Below are 14,872 nucleotides of genomic sequence, written 5' to 3' on the forward strand. Positions count from 1 at the left end.
TAGAATGTTCCTTCTACCATGTAAGGAATACAGAGCTAGACTACTAAAGCGGACCATGTACAAAGGGACAGCCAGCCCTAAGGCCCTGGACTTGTGACTGAGGCCATCCCTGATGCTCGGCTTCAGTCCAGACAATAGGGAATTTCAGCCAAATGAATGAACACAGCGAGACCAGCAGAACTGCCCACGAGAAATGCTAAACAGCTGTTGTTTTACATGACTAAACTTTGGAGTAATCTATCAGTTTCCTTGGGCTGCCAGAACAAATTATCATAAGCCTGGTTTTATTCTCACACTATTCTGGAGGTCAGAGGTCCAAAAATCAAGGTGTCAGCAGGACCTTCTCCCTCTGAAGCCTCTAGGGAAGAACCCTTCCTGGCCTCTGCTAGCTTCTGTTGGTTGCTGGCAGATCTCGGTTTTCCTTGGCATATGGTGGCATGACTCCAATCTCTGCCTCTGTCTTCACCTGGTCTCCTCTCTGTGCATCTCTGTGGCTCTGTGGCTCTTCTCAGAAGGACACCAGTGATTAGAATCAGGATCCAACTTAATCCAGTGTGACCTCATCTTTACTTGATTACAACTGCAAAGACCTTATTTCCAAAACAAGATGATGTTCATAAATACCAGGGTTTAGGAATCTTTTGCAGGGATACAATTCAACCCACAACAGGTGGTTTGTTAAACAGCAAAATATAACTGATATTGATAGTCTTTCCTACAATTTTTTTTGTACTTCAAACACATGAAGATAAATGTAAAGAAAACAAAACAGAAAGGATTACCATGGTGGTGGAGGGTGTAGCTCAGTGGTAGTGTGTGCTTAGCATGCATGAGGTCCTGGGTTCAAGCCCCAGTACCTCCGTTAGGAAATAATAAAGAAACAGACTCACAGATGTAGAGAAGGAACTGGTGGTTACCAGTGGGGAGAGGGAAGGGGGAGGGGCAAGATGGAGGTGGAGGATTAAGAGGTACAAACTAACGGTATAAAATAAGCTACAAGGATGTATTGTACAACATGGGGAATACAGCCAATATTTTATAATAACTATACATGGAGTATAACCTTTAAAAAATGTGAATTACTATATTGTATACCTGTAACATATAATATTGTACATCAACTATACTTCAATGTAAAAAATATGTTATTGTAAAACAAATAAAATAATAATAAAATATAAAAATAAATAAGTAAAAAAATAAATAAATAAATAAATAAGTAAATAAATAAATACACACACACACACAAAGAAATTACAAAATTTTAAAAAAAGAGAAGATTACCATATGCTTAAAGACAATACAGGACAGTGTCAGTGAGTTTCAAAATCTTCCAGGAAACAAAGATATAAGTAGACTATTTTACTTATTGCTAGTGCCAAGCAAAATTTATTACATATTAGACACTATCAGGTATTCTAAGTATCCTTATTCACATGTTAGACTTATTTTATGGGGGGAAAAAAGCATGCTTTCTAAGAGTCAAGGATCCTCTGTTCCGCATTACACGTTATGTTTGTGTAAAAGTCAAAACCATATTAGAGCCTCTGGTCACCACTGCCCCACTGCTCTGCCTCACCCAGACTTTTGAAAGGAGTGGTCTCTGCCAGCTTCCTCCATTTCCTCTGCATTGACTCCCTCCATAACCCACGAAACCCGACTTCCTTCCCCACAGCGCCACTAAAACTGCTGTTTCAGGGGTTCACACTGGCCACCGTCAAGGTAAATCCAACAGCTCTTCCTTTGTCCTGATAATTTGACATCTGACCTCTTTAACTGTCCTGTTAGCTCCATTTTCTAATACTACCCTAGTCTGCCACATCTCAGCCACATTCTTCTTCCTCTCTGTGTAGCTCTTCTCTTGTACCAACTGGCAGTGACTCCCTGGGCCCATTCCTCTTTTCTTCCCTCGATGCTTTTCTATGTAGAAAATGTTTCCATTCTTCATTCCCCTCCCCACCTTACTGATGACCTCCTAATCAATAGTTCCCATCTTGATCTCCAAGTTTCTCATCTTAAGCTGCCATCAAGAATGTTGTATATTTTATGCTCATCTCTATTAGCCAGGTAGGCTTGGTTTTGCTGTCATAACAAATAATCCAAAAAATCTTAGTGGTTTATAAAAATGAAGACTTCCAGAGAGCAACTTGGCTCTGCTCTACTTGTCTTTACTCCAGGACACAGGTTGACAGATCAGTCTGTGTATGGAACATTGTTCGTTACATAGAAAGGAAGAGATGACATAACAAAGGCCAGGTTAGCCCTGAAAGCTCACCTCAAAGTGACAACATCACCTTCAATAAGGTGAAAAGTAAAATTCTCTGACAGGGAGGGAGAGCAAATATATGGAAAAAAGTGAAATTGACCACATTCTCTTAAAGATTACCAGAGAAGTTCAAAATCATCCTCCTAAAACTAACTCAGATTCCTAATTTTTCATAATTTCTCACTGGCACTATCTTTATCCAATTTCCTCAGAATGGAAATCTTGGTGTCACCTCTTTTATAAACTTTACTTTACCCAAATACAAAAACACTCTTTGAAGAAAATTTGGAAAATATACATATACACACACACCAAACATAAAAGAAAATAAAAGTCATCAATAATCCTAATACCCAGGTATTATCACACACTTATCACATGTTGACACATGTGCTTCTGGTCTCCTCTCTATCACATGGATCAATCTATTTAATCTCTATAAGGAGATATATACATGTTTATTCTTCCATAAAAAATGATATCATACTATTCTTATAGCTTTGTGGCTATTAGAAAACTTACCAAGATAATTTAAATATTTTCTTCCCCCTATTATTTTAAAATATCCTCTATATGGGTAATGCAAATTTAAATATCCAGTTTTGACCTCTCCCCTAAGCCTGGGATTCCTGAATAAAACTACCTAATAGTTAATTCCATTTGAATTGCTAATACACACCTTAGACTTAATATGTCCCCAGTTAAACTCTTGATTTAGCCTGAAACCCTGTTCCTCCTTCAGTCTTTTTTTATTTCTGTTAAGACCATCAACATCCACACATACCTCCAACCTCAGAGACATCTTAATTTCTCTTCTTCTCTCATTGTCCTCCCCTTGACATCTAATCCATCAACCCAGTCTTTAAAATATGTCCCAGAGCTGACTGCTTCTCTCCCTCTCTGTTCTCACCTTTCCCTGGATACTGTACCACTTCCTACCTGCTCACCTTGCTTCCACTCTTTGCTTCTCTAGGGGACCCAGAGTGATCTTCTAAATGCAAAGGCCAATCACATCGTGCCTCTGCTCCCAATACCTTCCCAGTGCACTTGGAATAACATTTAAACATTTCCCTTGGCTCATAAGGCCTTTTTATGATTTTGTCTCTGCCTACTTTTCTCATCATCTCTATCACTCTCCCCCTCATTCACTCTACTCAGACACACTGGCCCTTTTTCCTTCCAACACAATAGCCTTATTCCTGCCCACGTGTTAATTCCCCTGCCTGGTCCTGGCCTGGAGGTCATCTCCTCACTTGACCATTCTACCCAAAGTATCCGCATACCTGATGTGGCCCTTTTACTTCTCTGCATAGCACCTATTTTATCTGATATTTCCTGGTTTATTTCTTTATTGTCTTCCCATTGGAAAATTACTTCTTTCAGGACAAGAACTTTGTCCGCTTATTCACTACTCTAGCCTCGGCACTTAGAACAAACACTGCCAGGCACATAGTAGACGACAATTCATATTTATGAAATGAGTGAATGAATAAACATTTAGTTGTTTCTCAAGTCCAGCTGATTCCCTTGGAAGTGTCTGTAGATGTAGTCCCCTTTCTTTCCATTCCCGGTACCCCATGTATCCAGACCTCATCACCTCACACTGGAATGACTGCAGCTGCTCCTTATCCCTCTCATGGAGCCCCTTCCAATCCATTCTGCAAACTGCCAGTTCTCCTTCCTGTTATGTCAGTTTCACTTGTCAATCACCTCCCCATCCTACAGGGCCTGTCTGAAGCCTCACCTCCTCACCCCCCAGGGCTGCTACTCCTTCCTTCCCCTCTGAGTTATGTCAACCTTCCATTCCTGCCCTTAACCCTCACCTGGCCACACAATTAAACACGATCGCCCGTGTTCACCTATGTTTATCTGCTCACTCCTGCTGAGTTCTGGGGACATATATTTGTTGGTTTGGGGGTTTGTTTTCCTGTCTTGAGAAAGTCATAGGCAATCAAAAATATTCTTGTGAGTGGAATGAAATTACTGGGGAGGAAACAAAATACAATAGGCAAATTGGATACCCCTACTAAAGGGCTACTGGGAGAGTAGGTAGTTATTTAGGAAGAAAAAGTAAAATATTAGCAGGTGAAGCAAACCACTAGGAATGTCAACAGGAAAATGCAGTTTTGTTCCCATAGAGAATGGGCGGCCACCATTGCCTTGAAACAACATTCATGTTAAACAGCAGGATAAAGTGCATCTTTAGTGGACTTTGAACCTAAGTTTTTCTACTAGCCTAAGGGGAAGTGCATGGTTATTCTAGTCGAAATTACTGCATGAGGACTAGCTTCCCTCTGCCTCCCTAACACCCTGGTTCCCAGGTGGGTAACTTAAGATGAGACCCCAACTTCTCTTGAGTGTTCAGAGTACCCAGCAGACAACTGAGTACAGAGAACTCAAACAGTTCCACCAAAAAAGGTGTCTGCTCTGTGCTGAGCACTGCCCTGTGTACTCAACATAGAGCATAGCAAGGCAGAGCAGAGATTTGGGGAAAAGCATTTCTATTCATGTTCATTCTTCCCAACTTGTCTAATTCGAGGTAAGATACAGCAGAGGAACCACATCTCCCTGAATAAACAGGGGAGAATCCAGCCTAACCACTCGGTTTTACCAAGGCCAAAATATCAACATAAAGATTTTTGAGCAAGTGCCACAACCTCTTTTGCTAATCTTCATTCTTTCCCTAATCATATGTCCAGGCAATGAGACAAAATCTTTATTCTGTGCTCTTAAAATCATATTCTGTAAAAGTAAACATGTTAGTGACCTAACTACTTATCTCAGGTCAAATGCAAATCATAAGTTCATTCATCTGATAGAGAAAAAAAATTTTTTTTGAAAAATTTCCTGGCCATTCTAGGAAATGAGTAATGTGACTATAATGTAAGGAGTGACTGAAAAACATTACCAGAATGTACACATCTAAATAATTATTGTTCTTTATAATTTCACACAAGAAGTGCCATGCAATTTATCCTGATGGAGCTGTTTTCCTGAAATCACTCTTGGAAGTTCTCTTTGCAACTGCCTTCAGAGCCACTTGAAGAGACTAAAAAGTGGCTCCATTACTCTATAGTCACTTCTTGTCTTTAACTCAAACTGATATTACTTAATTTAACAGGCTTGCTTGAATGTTAAAAACTTTGGCTCATTCCAGAAACCATGTAACATATTGTTTACAGATACGTGCGCACACACACACATACACACAACAAAAGTACATGTTGGTGATAATGCTGGCCTCTTAAGGAGGAGAGGGGAGAACAGAATGGGTGAGTAGAACAAAGGGGGACTTCAAATTTATCTGTAATGTTCTCTTTTTTCATTTAAAAATATCGAAAGTAAAAGTGACCAAATGTTAACATTTGTTAATTCTGGTGGTCAGTGGGCCCTTAGGTACTTGCTATGTTATCATCTGTATTTTCCATATTTTTGAAACTTTTCAAACAAGAAAAAAGAGCAGATTCTCTGTCAAAGGAAAAAAATTTCATACCATTGATTTACTTTTTTAAAATAATTGTACTCCACTCTCTGAAAGTAATTCTAAAAGGATTTCCAAAATTGTTCTGGATAATGCTAGTATCCTTGGAATAAGCGGCACGTCCCCAAAGATAACCACTTGCAAGACACAATACCTGGAGGGAGGGCTAGGTGGCAAGGGATGGCTCCGTCCTTTTCTGGTCCATATTGTGGGTTAATGTCTCATTCCTTGCCAGCAGGGCCATGACTTGCTTATCTTTGTATTTCCAGGGCCCAGCACAGCACTTAGAACATAGTGACCATTAACAGCTGGAGTCAATGAACGAATTAATTAATGATCAAACTAGCTGGCCTAGGATTTACAAGCCTACTAATTTATCCATGTGCTCAAAAGTCAAGAGATGGGAGGAAGATGAAGGGATTATTTACAGTTCTTCATTCCTCAATCTAGTTCCAGTTTAGCCTGAATATCACTAGGTAACCTTCTGCTATTTTTACATTTGGCCTCTTCTACAGAAGAATGATGAATCTTGCCCGCTGTCCAATGAGAATGATAGATCTCCTGAAGGCTTTTGAGGTTTCTGAGCAGAGCAATACTAACATGTGTTAGCCGCAAAGCCAATCCTGGAGGAAGAGGAACTCACAAAAGTGTGAAGGAACCCCATCTTTCTGTACTCTGATCCAAGGGAAAACTCATACAGTGAGCTATGTCACCTGGTATCTTGTTTTGTGAGGAAAAGGGATCTTGATTTTTCTATTTATTATTTCATTTAAAATTGCTAGAGTTTATGCAAAAGAAGGGCAGGTACAATTTTAGATCATTAAGCAACATAAAAGCAAATTAAAGTGTGGCCAACCAGAGTCTAAACCAGAATCAAGAAAGAAGTAAGTTGCTAGAACAATTTACCTTTATTATTAATCCACCTATTTAACGAACAGACACAGACAGTGAGAAAGACAAAGGTTACTGCCAATTTTAGTTGTACATAAAGCAAAGGAAAAAGGAGAAATGCAAAACTATTTTAATCCCTAACAAATGACTTTGGAGGTCATGCAGGGATCTGGGAGAGAAGCTGAACAGGAAGAGGTAAGAGATATTTAAGAGAAGAGGTCAAGATTTCCAATAAAGATTTAAAAGAATGATAAAAACAGGCAGCGGGTGTGAATGTGAGGAAACGAGCGCTCTTAGGACCACTCGTGGGAGTGTAAATAGGTATAATTTTTCTGGGAAACAATTTGGCTGTGTGTATCAAAAGCTTGAAAAAGGTTTCTCTCCTTTGAGCAAGCAATTCCACTCATAGAAATTCTAAGGAAATATTTGCACGTAAAAATGTGCATAAGACTGTTCCATCAAGCTCTGTCCACTATTATAAAAAAGTGGAAACTGTCTTCAGACCCAATCATAGAGAATTAATGCAATAAATCATTGTATATCCAATCAACACAATTTTACACAGCCTATATAAATTATAATACAGCCTTACATTGATTAACATGGAGAGTCATTCGTATTTTTAAAAGTAAAAAGTACAGCATAAACAGTATGTGAAATATGATCTCATTTTTGTAAAAATGGAAGGATGTACATCCAAAAGTTAACAGCTGTGACTTATGGGTGATAGAAATGTTTGCTTGCTGTACTTTCCTACTTTTAATGATGAACATAGATGAAAGGATAGAAGACAGGAAAAACTCTGGTTCTGCCATTACCGTTTCTCCTTTTCTAATCTTGCATTTGATCTGAATACAGTAGAAAATGATACAATGGTCTTATACCTTAGGCCGACTTTACCAGTTTGTTTGATTTCATCACATCCCTGTATACAGATGCCTTTGTGTATACACTTTCAGACGTATTATTCTGTTTTTATTCTGTGTACCTCCAACCTGTCAATATAGCAAACTGCACTACTAAGGTGCAAACTCCAGAAGCACAGGGACCGTGCTTAACCATAACTATGTAAACTGTTGTATTTTCCTAGAGTCTAGAGAACCTTTGCAGGTGCTGACTGGTGGTAAATTAGACTGACCGTTTGAAGGAAGAACAGGGAGAGCACATTCCTGTTACTTTAATCCTTGTTATTGACCAAAACATAAGCACCTGGTTGTTCACCACTGAAAAGAACTAAACACTCTTTTTTTCTTAGCCTTTCTCCAGCAAGAGGTCTGAGTATTGTCACATTCCTGCCTGTTAAAGAGGATGGCAAATTGAGGTGTTTTTAATATCATCTCATTCCATCACTAGCTCTGTGTGGGGAGTTGAGATGGTAGTTCTGGTCCCCTGAGCTCTCACCGTCTCCCTAGGTAACCGCATGATGTAATTATATTTTCTTTTCCATGCAGAAGTAAACATTAGCTCTACACGTACATGTGAACTATCAGAGCTCAAAGAACTCCAACTGAAAATCTCGCCCTGGCAGAAGGGCCTTTCAATTGAACTAGATACCTGAAGTTCAAGTGGAGCTTTTCCAAGAATCTGAAGAAAAAAAAAGTGATTCTGAATGTGAAAGACCAAATTTTGAGTTCAGTTGCCTGAAGCTTCTTCTCATGGTCTTTGGTCTAGAACATGTCAGACAAATGGCAATTCCTGAAAGGACCCACGCCCTGTTCTGCCATCACCACTAAAGAATAGTACTGTTTCACTGCAGACACACATTTATACATATGATTACATATATTTTTACACTTTTGCATCCTTTTACACCTTTTACACCTTTGCATGAAAAGACTGCATCATCTTTGCAGACAAAATTAGCAAACACTTCCTAGGAAAAGTTCAACACCTTCATTTTGTTCTATTGTTTATGCCTCAAATTATTGGGATTGTTCTTGAATGCAATCTGTCTTCTTGGATCTTGTTTTTATCTTCCATAAAATCACTTTAATGACAATTACTACACATTATATTTTTTCCTTTTCTACAATGATGAAAGGAAGGTATGTAAAGTTCTTAGCACAAGATTTGGCACATACTAACTAGTTAAATTTTAGTTATAAAACTATTACTTATCTTATTGTTACTTAAAAACAAAACTGAGATGGCAGCATGGTGTTTAGTGGTTAAAGGAGAGGATTCTGGATCAAGGCTGAGAGCATGTGAATCCCAGCTCTGCCCTTAGCTGCTGTGACGTTGGACAATTTCATAACTGCTTTGTGTTCAATTTCTCCATCTGTAAAGTGGAGATAGTAATTGTTCCTATCTCCCAGGGGTGAATGAGTTATGACATGTAGAGATCTAGAGCCATACCTGCCTTAGGGTAAGCATTTATAAGCACAAGTCATCATTATTTATTCCTTCCAATCTAGAATGTCTGTTGGACCATTAATGTTTTTTTCTGCATTCTGCACTTCTCTTCTTTACTCAAGATCCTTACTTTACTTTAATAGTTAATCTAGATCTACATCTGTTCTGTGTTTGAAGAATACTACAATTTTGCTTAATGAGTTTTCAGAATAGTAATACTAATTTTTATTATATATGAAGCCCTATATGCTAGTAGGAGAAAGAGGTAGTTAATAAAACTTGGCACTCATACAAGGATTGTATTATGATATTTAATGCAGCATTGCCTGAAGTCCCCAATGCAAACATTATTACGAACTGCCTAACTCTGATCTAGTCATTCCTTTGTGCACAGGAAGTCAGTGACAATTAAACTGAAATGAAGACAAATACCTAACATTTATGAGAAATTAAATTTTATTCTTCCAGCTCAGAAAAATTCAATGGTGGATTTTTTCTCTAATATCTCCCTGAGCTGTGGGTTCTAGAGAAATGTTTAACTGTAACAAGTCATACAGTCACATAAGACAATTGCACTTGGTGCTCAAAAGGAAATCAAAAAAGTCCTGCAATGATTTCCAGCACCTGGAAATTTAGGCTTCATTAAGAGGATGAAAGAGCTACAGCAATCATGAGGAAATGGATACCGGTAGCTTCGCTTTGCCTGCCCCTGAACTGGGCAATGCTGCTTGCAGGAAGCCACAGAATTTGGAAACAGCGGGAAACACTCTTTTCCTACTGTGAGGTAGTCAGCTCACTCTTTCTGAAGGCTGATGTGGGCAGAACTGAGCTCTTTACAAATAAAACTTTTAATACATCAGATCTGAAATTTTTTAAATAGGAAACACAATGATTTTACCCCACCAATACTTGTAGCGGATACTTTGTATCACTGGGGCATAAAGGTGAAAAAAAATAAACCCATGCTGAATGTACTGATGGCCATATTTCAACAGTGTCTTACTTCTGTAAGCTAATCTATTAGAAAAAATAGTAGATAGGCATACAAGGGAAAATATTTTCTTTTCCTACTCCAAAATTGCAAAACATCACACTGTTAGTTTGTTTATGTATTAAACATGGATCAGAACAATTTGCTGCTACTGAAATGATATTTTTTTAAAAATTAATTCCCTCCTTGCTTTTAAAGGAAATTCTTAGGAAGCATGGATCAAAACAGCACATGTCGAATTAAGAACACAGTCTTTGGAGCAGTTTGTAATCCCAGCTCTGCCACTGCTGTTTGCACAGCCTTGAACAAATTACATGGCCTTGTGCAACTACATCTCCAAACTTCATTTTCCTCTTCTGTATGAGACTTGAGGTGCATCTCACGGGGTTTTTGCATGACTTAATGATATACCCCATTACATACATAAGACAGTATCTGGGACATAGTAAACAAACAAATGAATAGTAAATTTTAATATTATGTTAATACTAGGTATGTCCTTATTAATCCACTCTTTTGAATAATAATTTCTGCCAAGTTCCTTAGCATAACTTTTCTGCCCAAACATATAAAATGCTTCAGAAGGGAAAATAGAACCCCTCAAAACAGGAATATCCAACCCTGATTTTTGCCTGAGGATTAGGGAATCTTTTACATTTTACTTAACTTGAGTGGGGCTCTTCTTGGTCAGACTGCATCACACATTCTGTTCCACTGAATGTGTCCAGTATTCCCAGTACAGAGATGGAAGACATAAAAGGGAGGACATCCACCCCAAGGCAGCTCCAGCCTGCTATTGGCATCATCATATCCAGCCCAAACTGGTCTCTGTATGGGAAGTTCTCCAACTTTAGCTTTCCTTCCTACTTTCCTTTCTTAGGATCATAAAGATGGTGGCAACGGAGATGATAATGACAATGATGAAGCTGATGGTAATGTTGATGAGGCCAGCTAACATTTATTTAATATTTATTCTGAGCCAGACAGTACATGCATTTTGCACATACTATTTCAATTAATCCTCTCAACAGTCATATGAGGTAGGTACTATGACTAGCTCCACTTGACATATAAAAAACCCAAAGTTTAGAGAGGTTAAATAGCATGTCCACTGTCACAGTTAGTCTGGAGCAGAGAGCCAATCTGCAAGCAGCTCTGATTCCAGCCAGGGCCTTTATTCTTGACCCCCAGGCTACACCAAGCCCTCTGCAGCTTTCAAGATTGCCTTTAGGGATTAGTGCAGGTCCCACTGCTCTCCTCAGGTTAACTCCACCCAACCCCATGTTCTAACATCTTTCTGTCAGAGTCATACTACCTGACCTAAAATTTACAGAGACGGGAGAGCAGCAGCTGTGGCAAGTGGTACATCCATCAGTAACTTGTTTCATTCCCCACAACCCCCAAACGAATTGTCCCTTCTGCATGGCAACAGGCAGGAAACCTAAGGCAGAAAACAACAACAACAACAACAAAAATACCCACAGGGAAATCCCCGATACACTTTATGCCCTTTGACCAGTAACTTTCGGCCTCCAACATTAATACACAGTGCACAATAATAATTAGACTCTCTTTAAAGATGAAGAAATAATAAGGTAAGAGAAATGGTTTGCTCACAGCTACACAACAGGTGGAAATGAAATCTCCAGTAAAGCTGAATACGTCCTCTGGAAGTCCTTAGTGCCGTATTATTCTGGGCTTCTAATTCCCTTTCGCTCAAACCTCTGCGCACTCCAGCAGCACAAAAATGTACCGTGGAACTAGCCTTTCACAGGCTCAGCTCAAAGACCAACAAATCCTAGAGCAGTGAGGGCAGTAAAATAATACGCTGCCCCTTCAGGATGAATTTCATTTTATCTTTTAACCAGACAGTCTAGATTTCTCAGGGCAAGGCAAAAATGTCTCCAAACACTTGTCAGCAGTTTTCAGTGGAGGAAAAAATGCAGTTAAAGCACCTCCAGTGAGAACTTTGAGCAGTAAATGTGCTTACATTTAGTTTGTGCAATTTTGATTATGAATTGGATGGTGAGTTGGATCCATGTTCTTGGTTCTTTGCCGGGAGCGCTGGAAATGTAAAAATGTCAGCCACGGGCCATTCCTTTTTTGTTTGCTTAAAGGCAGAATTTAAAAAATCACTTTTTCCACTTCATGGCTCCTTTGGACCAGGGAATAAAAATAGCTATGTCAGCAGGAGCCAAACTTTTTTCTGGAAAAATAAAACGAGAGGGAAAAGAGCCCTCTTCAGAACAACCGAAGTCTTGAAGCAGCTGCCTCACAGCAAAAACTCTCATTTCAACCACTTCTTTTGCCCCTTCTCAGAGCATCCTCAAAGAAAGGCGCAGTGTATAAGAAACTCCGTGTCGTGCCCGGCACTGCTAACCCTGTGTCCTTCATACTCCCGAGCCCAGCCACCTGTCAGAACCCAGAGGGCGGCGCGGGAGAGGCGGGACTGGGGTGACTGGAGAGGTTGATCCGGGAAGGGACACTGATGGCTCAGGGCAACCGTGAAGGCTGGGATTCTTGGAGAGGGGCTGGCTGAGCCCAGCGTGCAGGCCATCCGCGCTCAGCTGCCCCACCCCAGCCGCCTTGGGGCCCCGGTGACCCCTGGGTCTCGGACGTGCCCCCGGGACTCCCATAGTCTCGGTCGGCGGAGGCTCCCGGAGCGGCCCCAGCGCCACGCTCCACGGGCCGGGGCCGTGCGGCCGCGAGTGCGCCGCGCTGCGGGGCGCGTCTTACCTGTTGATCTTGAGCGCGAACGCGCGGCGTTCTGAGTTGGGCAGCGTGGCCATCGCGCGCCGGCGGCTCGTCGGCCCCTAGGGTCGCGGGATGCGCACAGCTGGGGCCCCGCGCGACTCAGAGCCGCTGCAGCGCATGCCGAGCGGGGAGCGAGCCTCATCTGTCAGTCGCCGCTGGAAACTTCCGCATTTGCACCTTCGGGGCTGAAATCACCCGGGGGAGGGCCCAACCTCAGAGCTGCGGCGGCCAGCCTTGCCACCCGGCGCCTGGCCTGGCACGCAGAGAGCAGCGCGCGATGAGGGTGTGGACCACCGCGGACTGCCTTCCGGATGCTCTGACCGTCAGCGCGCTGTTCCTGAGGCCCTTACCTCAGGCAGAAAGGAGCGCCGGCGGATGACCCGGCGACCACTGAGCGACGCCGGAAACTCCATCTGCCCGAAGCTGAGAGGCTGCCAGGGCCTGTGGGCAAGAGCTAGAAATGCGCGCCTTCCGCCCGCCCCGCAGAGTTGGCGAGGTCGGGAAACCAACCCTGGAATTCTTTGCTCTACGCCTTGTTAAGTGTTCACACCATGCTCGAGAGAAGGCAGATTAAATTAAAAAAAAAAAAAAGCTTCAGACTGAGAATTGTACTAAGTCCAGCCCCAAACTCAAGAAAGAAGTAAGAAAAGTTACAATGCTCACGAGAGTGGAAGTCCGTGTTTACTGGCTTGCGCTAAGTTTTACTATGCTAGAGCACTCTCTGTGCAATGCGTTTGTTTGTCAACTTACCCAAAAAACAAGAAACGGAGATATGTTTGGTTTAAAGCTACACTACTGTCCAATATGGTAGCCACTAACCACATGTGGCTATTGACCACTTAAAATTATGCTTAGTCTGAATTGAGATGTGCTGAGTGTATAAAATACACACAGGATTTTGAATACAGTACAGAAAAAAATAATGCAAAATATCTTGTCAATGGTTTTTATGTTTATCACATGTTTAAATGATACTTTGGATGTATTAGGTAAATATTATTAAAGTGAAATTCACTTGTTTGTTCTTCCCTCTTTAAAACGGACACATTGAAGAAAATTTAAAATCACATATGTGGATCATTATATTCCTATTGGATAGTGCTGGTCCAATGGAACCTCTTATGACCTAATATTAAAATACCTGAGAACTGAATTCTGTCTCTTGCCCATGACCTTTCTTTCTCTGGTTTCAGCTGTCTCAGGTAGTTTAGTAACTCTTAAGAACTGGTTAGGTAACTCTCCTGACCCCTTCATATATCAATGCCCTTAAGCATAGTATAAGACAAAGGTCTAAGTCTAACAGTATATAGACTATGAAATGAGATCCAAAGGAAAAAAAGCTCTTAGAAATGTGGAGTTTCTGACTTTCAAAATTCTCCCAGGTATGTTGACTACACTGGAATTTCTAAGCAAACATTTACATAAAAAATACTAAGAGAACAGTTCAATAAGAACTTCTTAAATAGGAACAAATAGATGATTTGTAGAAAAAATGTTTACACTAGAATCTTCAATCCACTCTGTACTGTCAGCCTTTCAGATGGGCTTCTCTCAGTTTCCGAATGTTTGTGACATACACTCATACAGAGAAAAAATACACTAATGTCCACACAAACAGTGCAATGAGAGCATCTCAAATTTTCAGAATTTGCAATCAAGGAAACCTCTTTTGTGTGTGTGTGTGTGTGGGAAGAATCTTAAAATCTTCCATCTATGTCAGCCCATGCTGCATTTAAATCATTCAACATAGCATTTGGTACCTAACTATGAAAGTAAGGCCAGTATCATTATCTTCTATCCAGTCAGTTCCCTGCTTAGAAATGATGGAGAAAGGACTCAAAATTTCCTTAACAGCCTTTAAGTAATTCACCATGAATGTGTGATCTACTAATGTGGCAAGTGCTTATTTTTAAACTTTATCTGCTCTTGGGTACAATCACAGATCGCTGGGTAACTTCAAAAATAACTAAATGCCTTGCTTCCCTTTCTCACTCCCTCCTATTTCCCTCTAAGACTTCTCTCCTCATTGCCCCTCTGTCCAAAGCCTACTCTGGAAGGCCTCCTTCCTTCCTTCCACATCTTATGACATCTCTTGGCCTTCCTCCTTCTCTGCATCTTTGTGCCATTTGATTTTCTC

At 40.7% G+C, this 14,872-nt stretch overlaps 1 protein-coding gene across 2 annotated transcripts in view; it reads right to left on the reverse strand.

Annotated features, from left to right (window-relative positions):
- The window catches only part of DOCK8 (dedicator of cytokinesis 8), a 201,185-nt gene extending 187,923 nt beyond the window's left edge, over positions 1 to 13,262 (reverse strand). For both annotated transcript variants that reach the window (XM_072959507.1, XM_006217184.4), the window contains exon 1: positions 12,718 to 13,262. Coding sequence is in view for 1 of the 2 variants with exons in the window: in XM_006217184.4 (XP_006217246.2) it covers positions 12,718 to 12,770 (53 nt within the window). In the remaining variant the exon portion in view is untranslated. The remainder of the gene's footprint in view (positions 1 to 12,717) is intronic.
- Between the last annotated feature and the right edge of the window lie 1,610 nt (positions 13,263 to 14,872).

Source organism: Vicugna pacos, chromosome 4 (assembly GCF_048564905.1).
Source record: "Vicugna pacos chromosome 4, VicPac4, whole genome shotgun sequence".
Taxonomy (NCBI): domain Eukaryota; kingdom Metazoa; phylum Chordata; class Mammalia; order Artiodactyla; family Camelidae; genus Vicugna; species Vicugna pacos.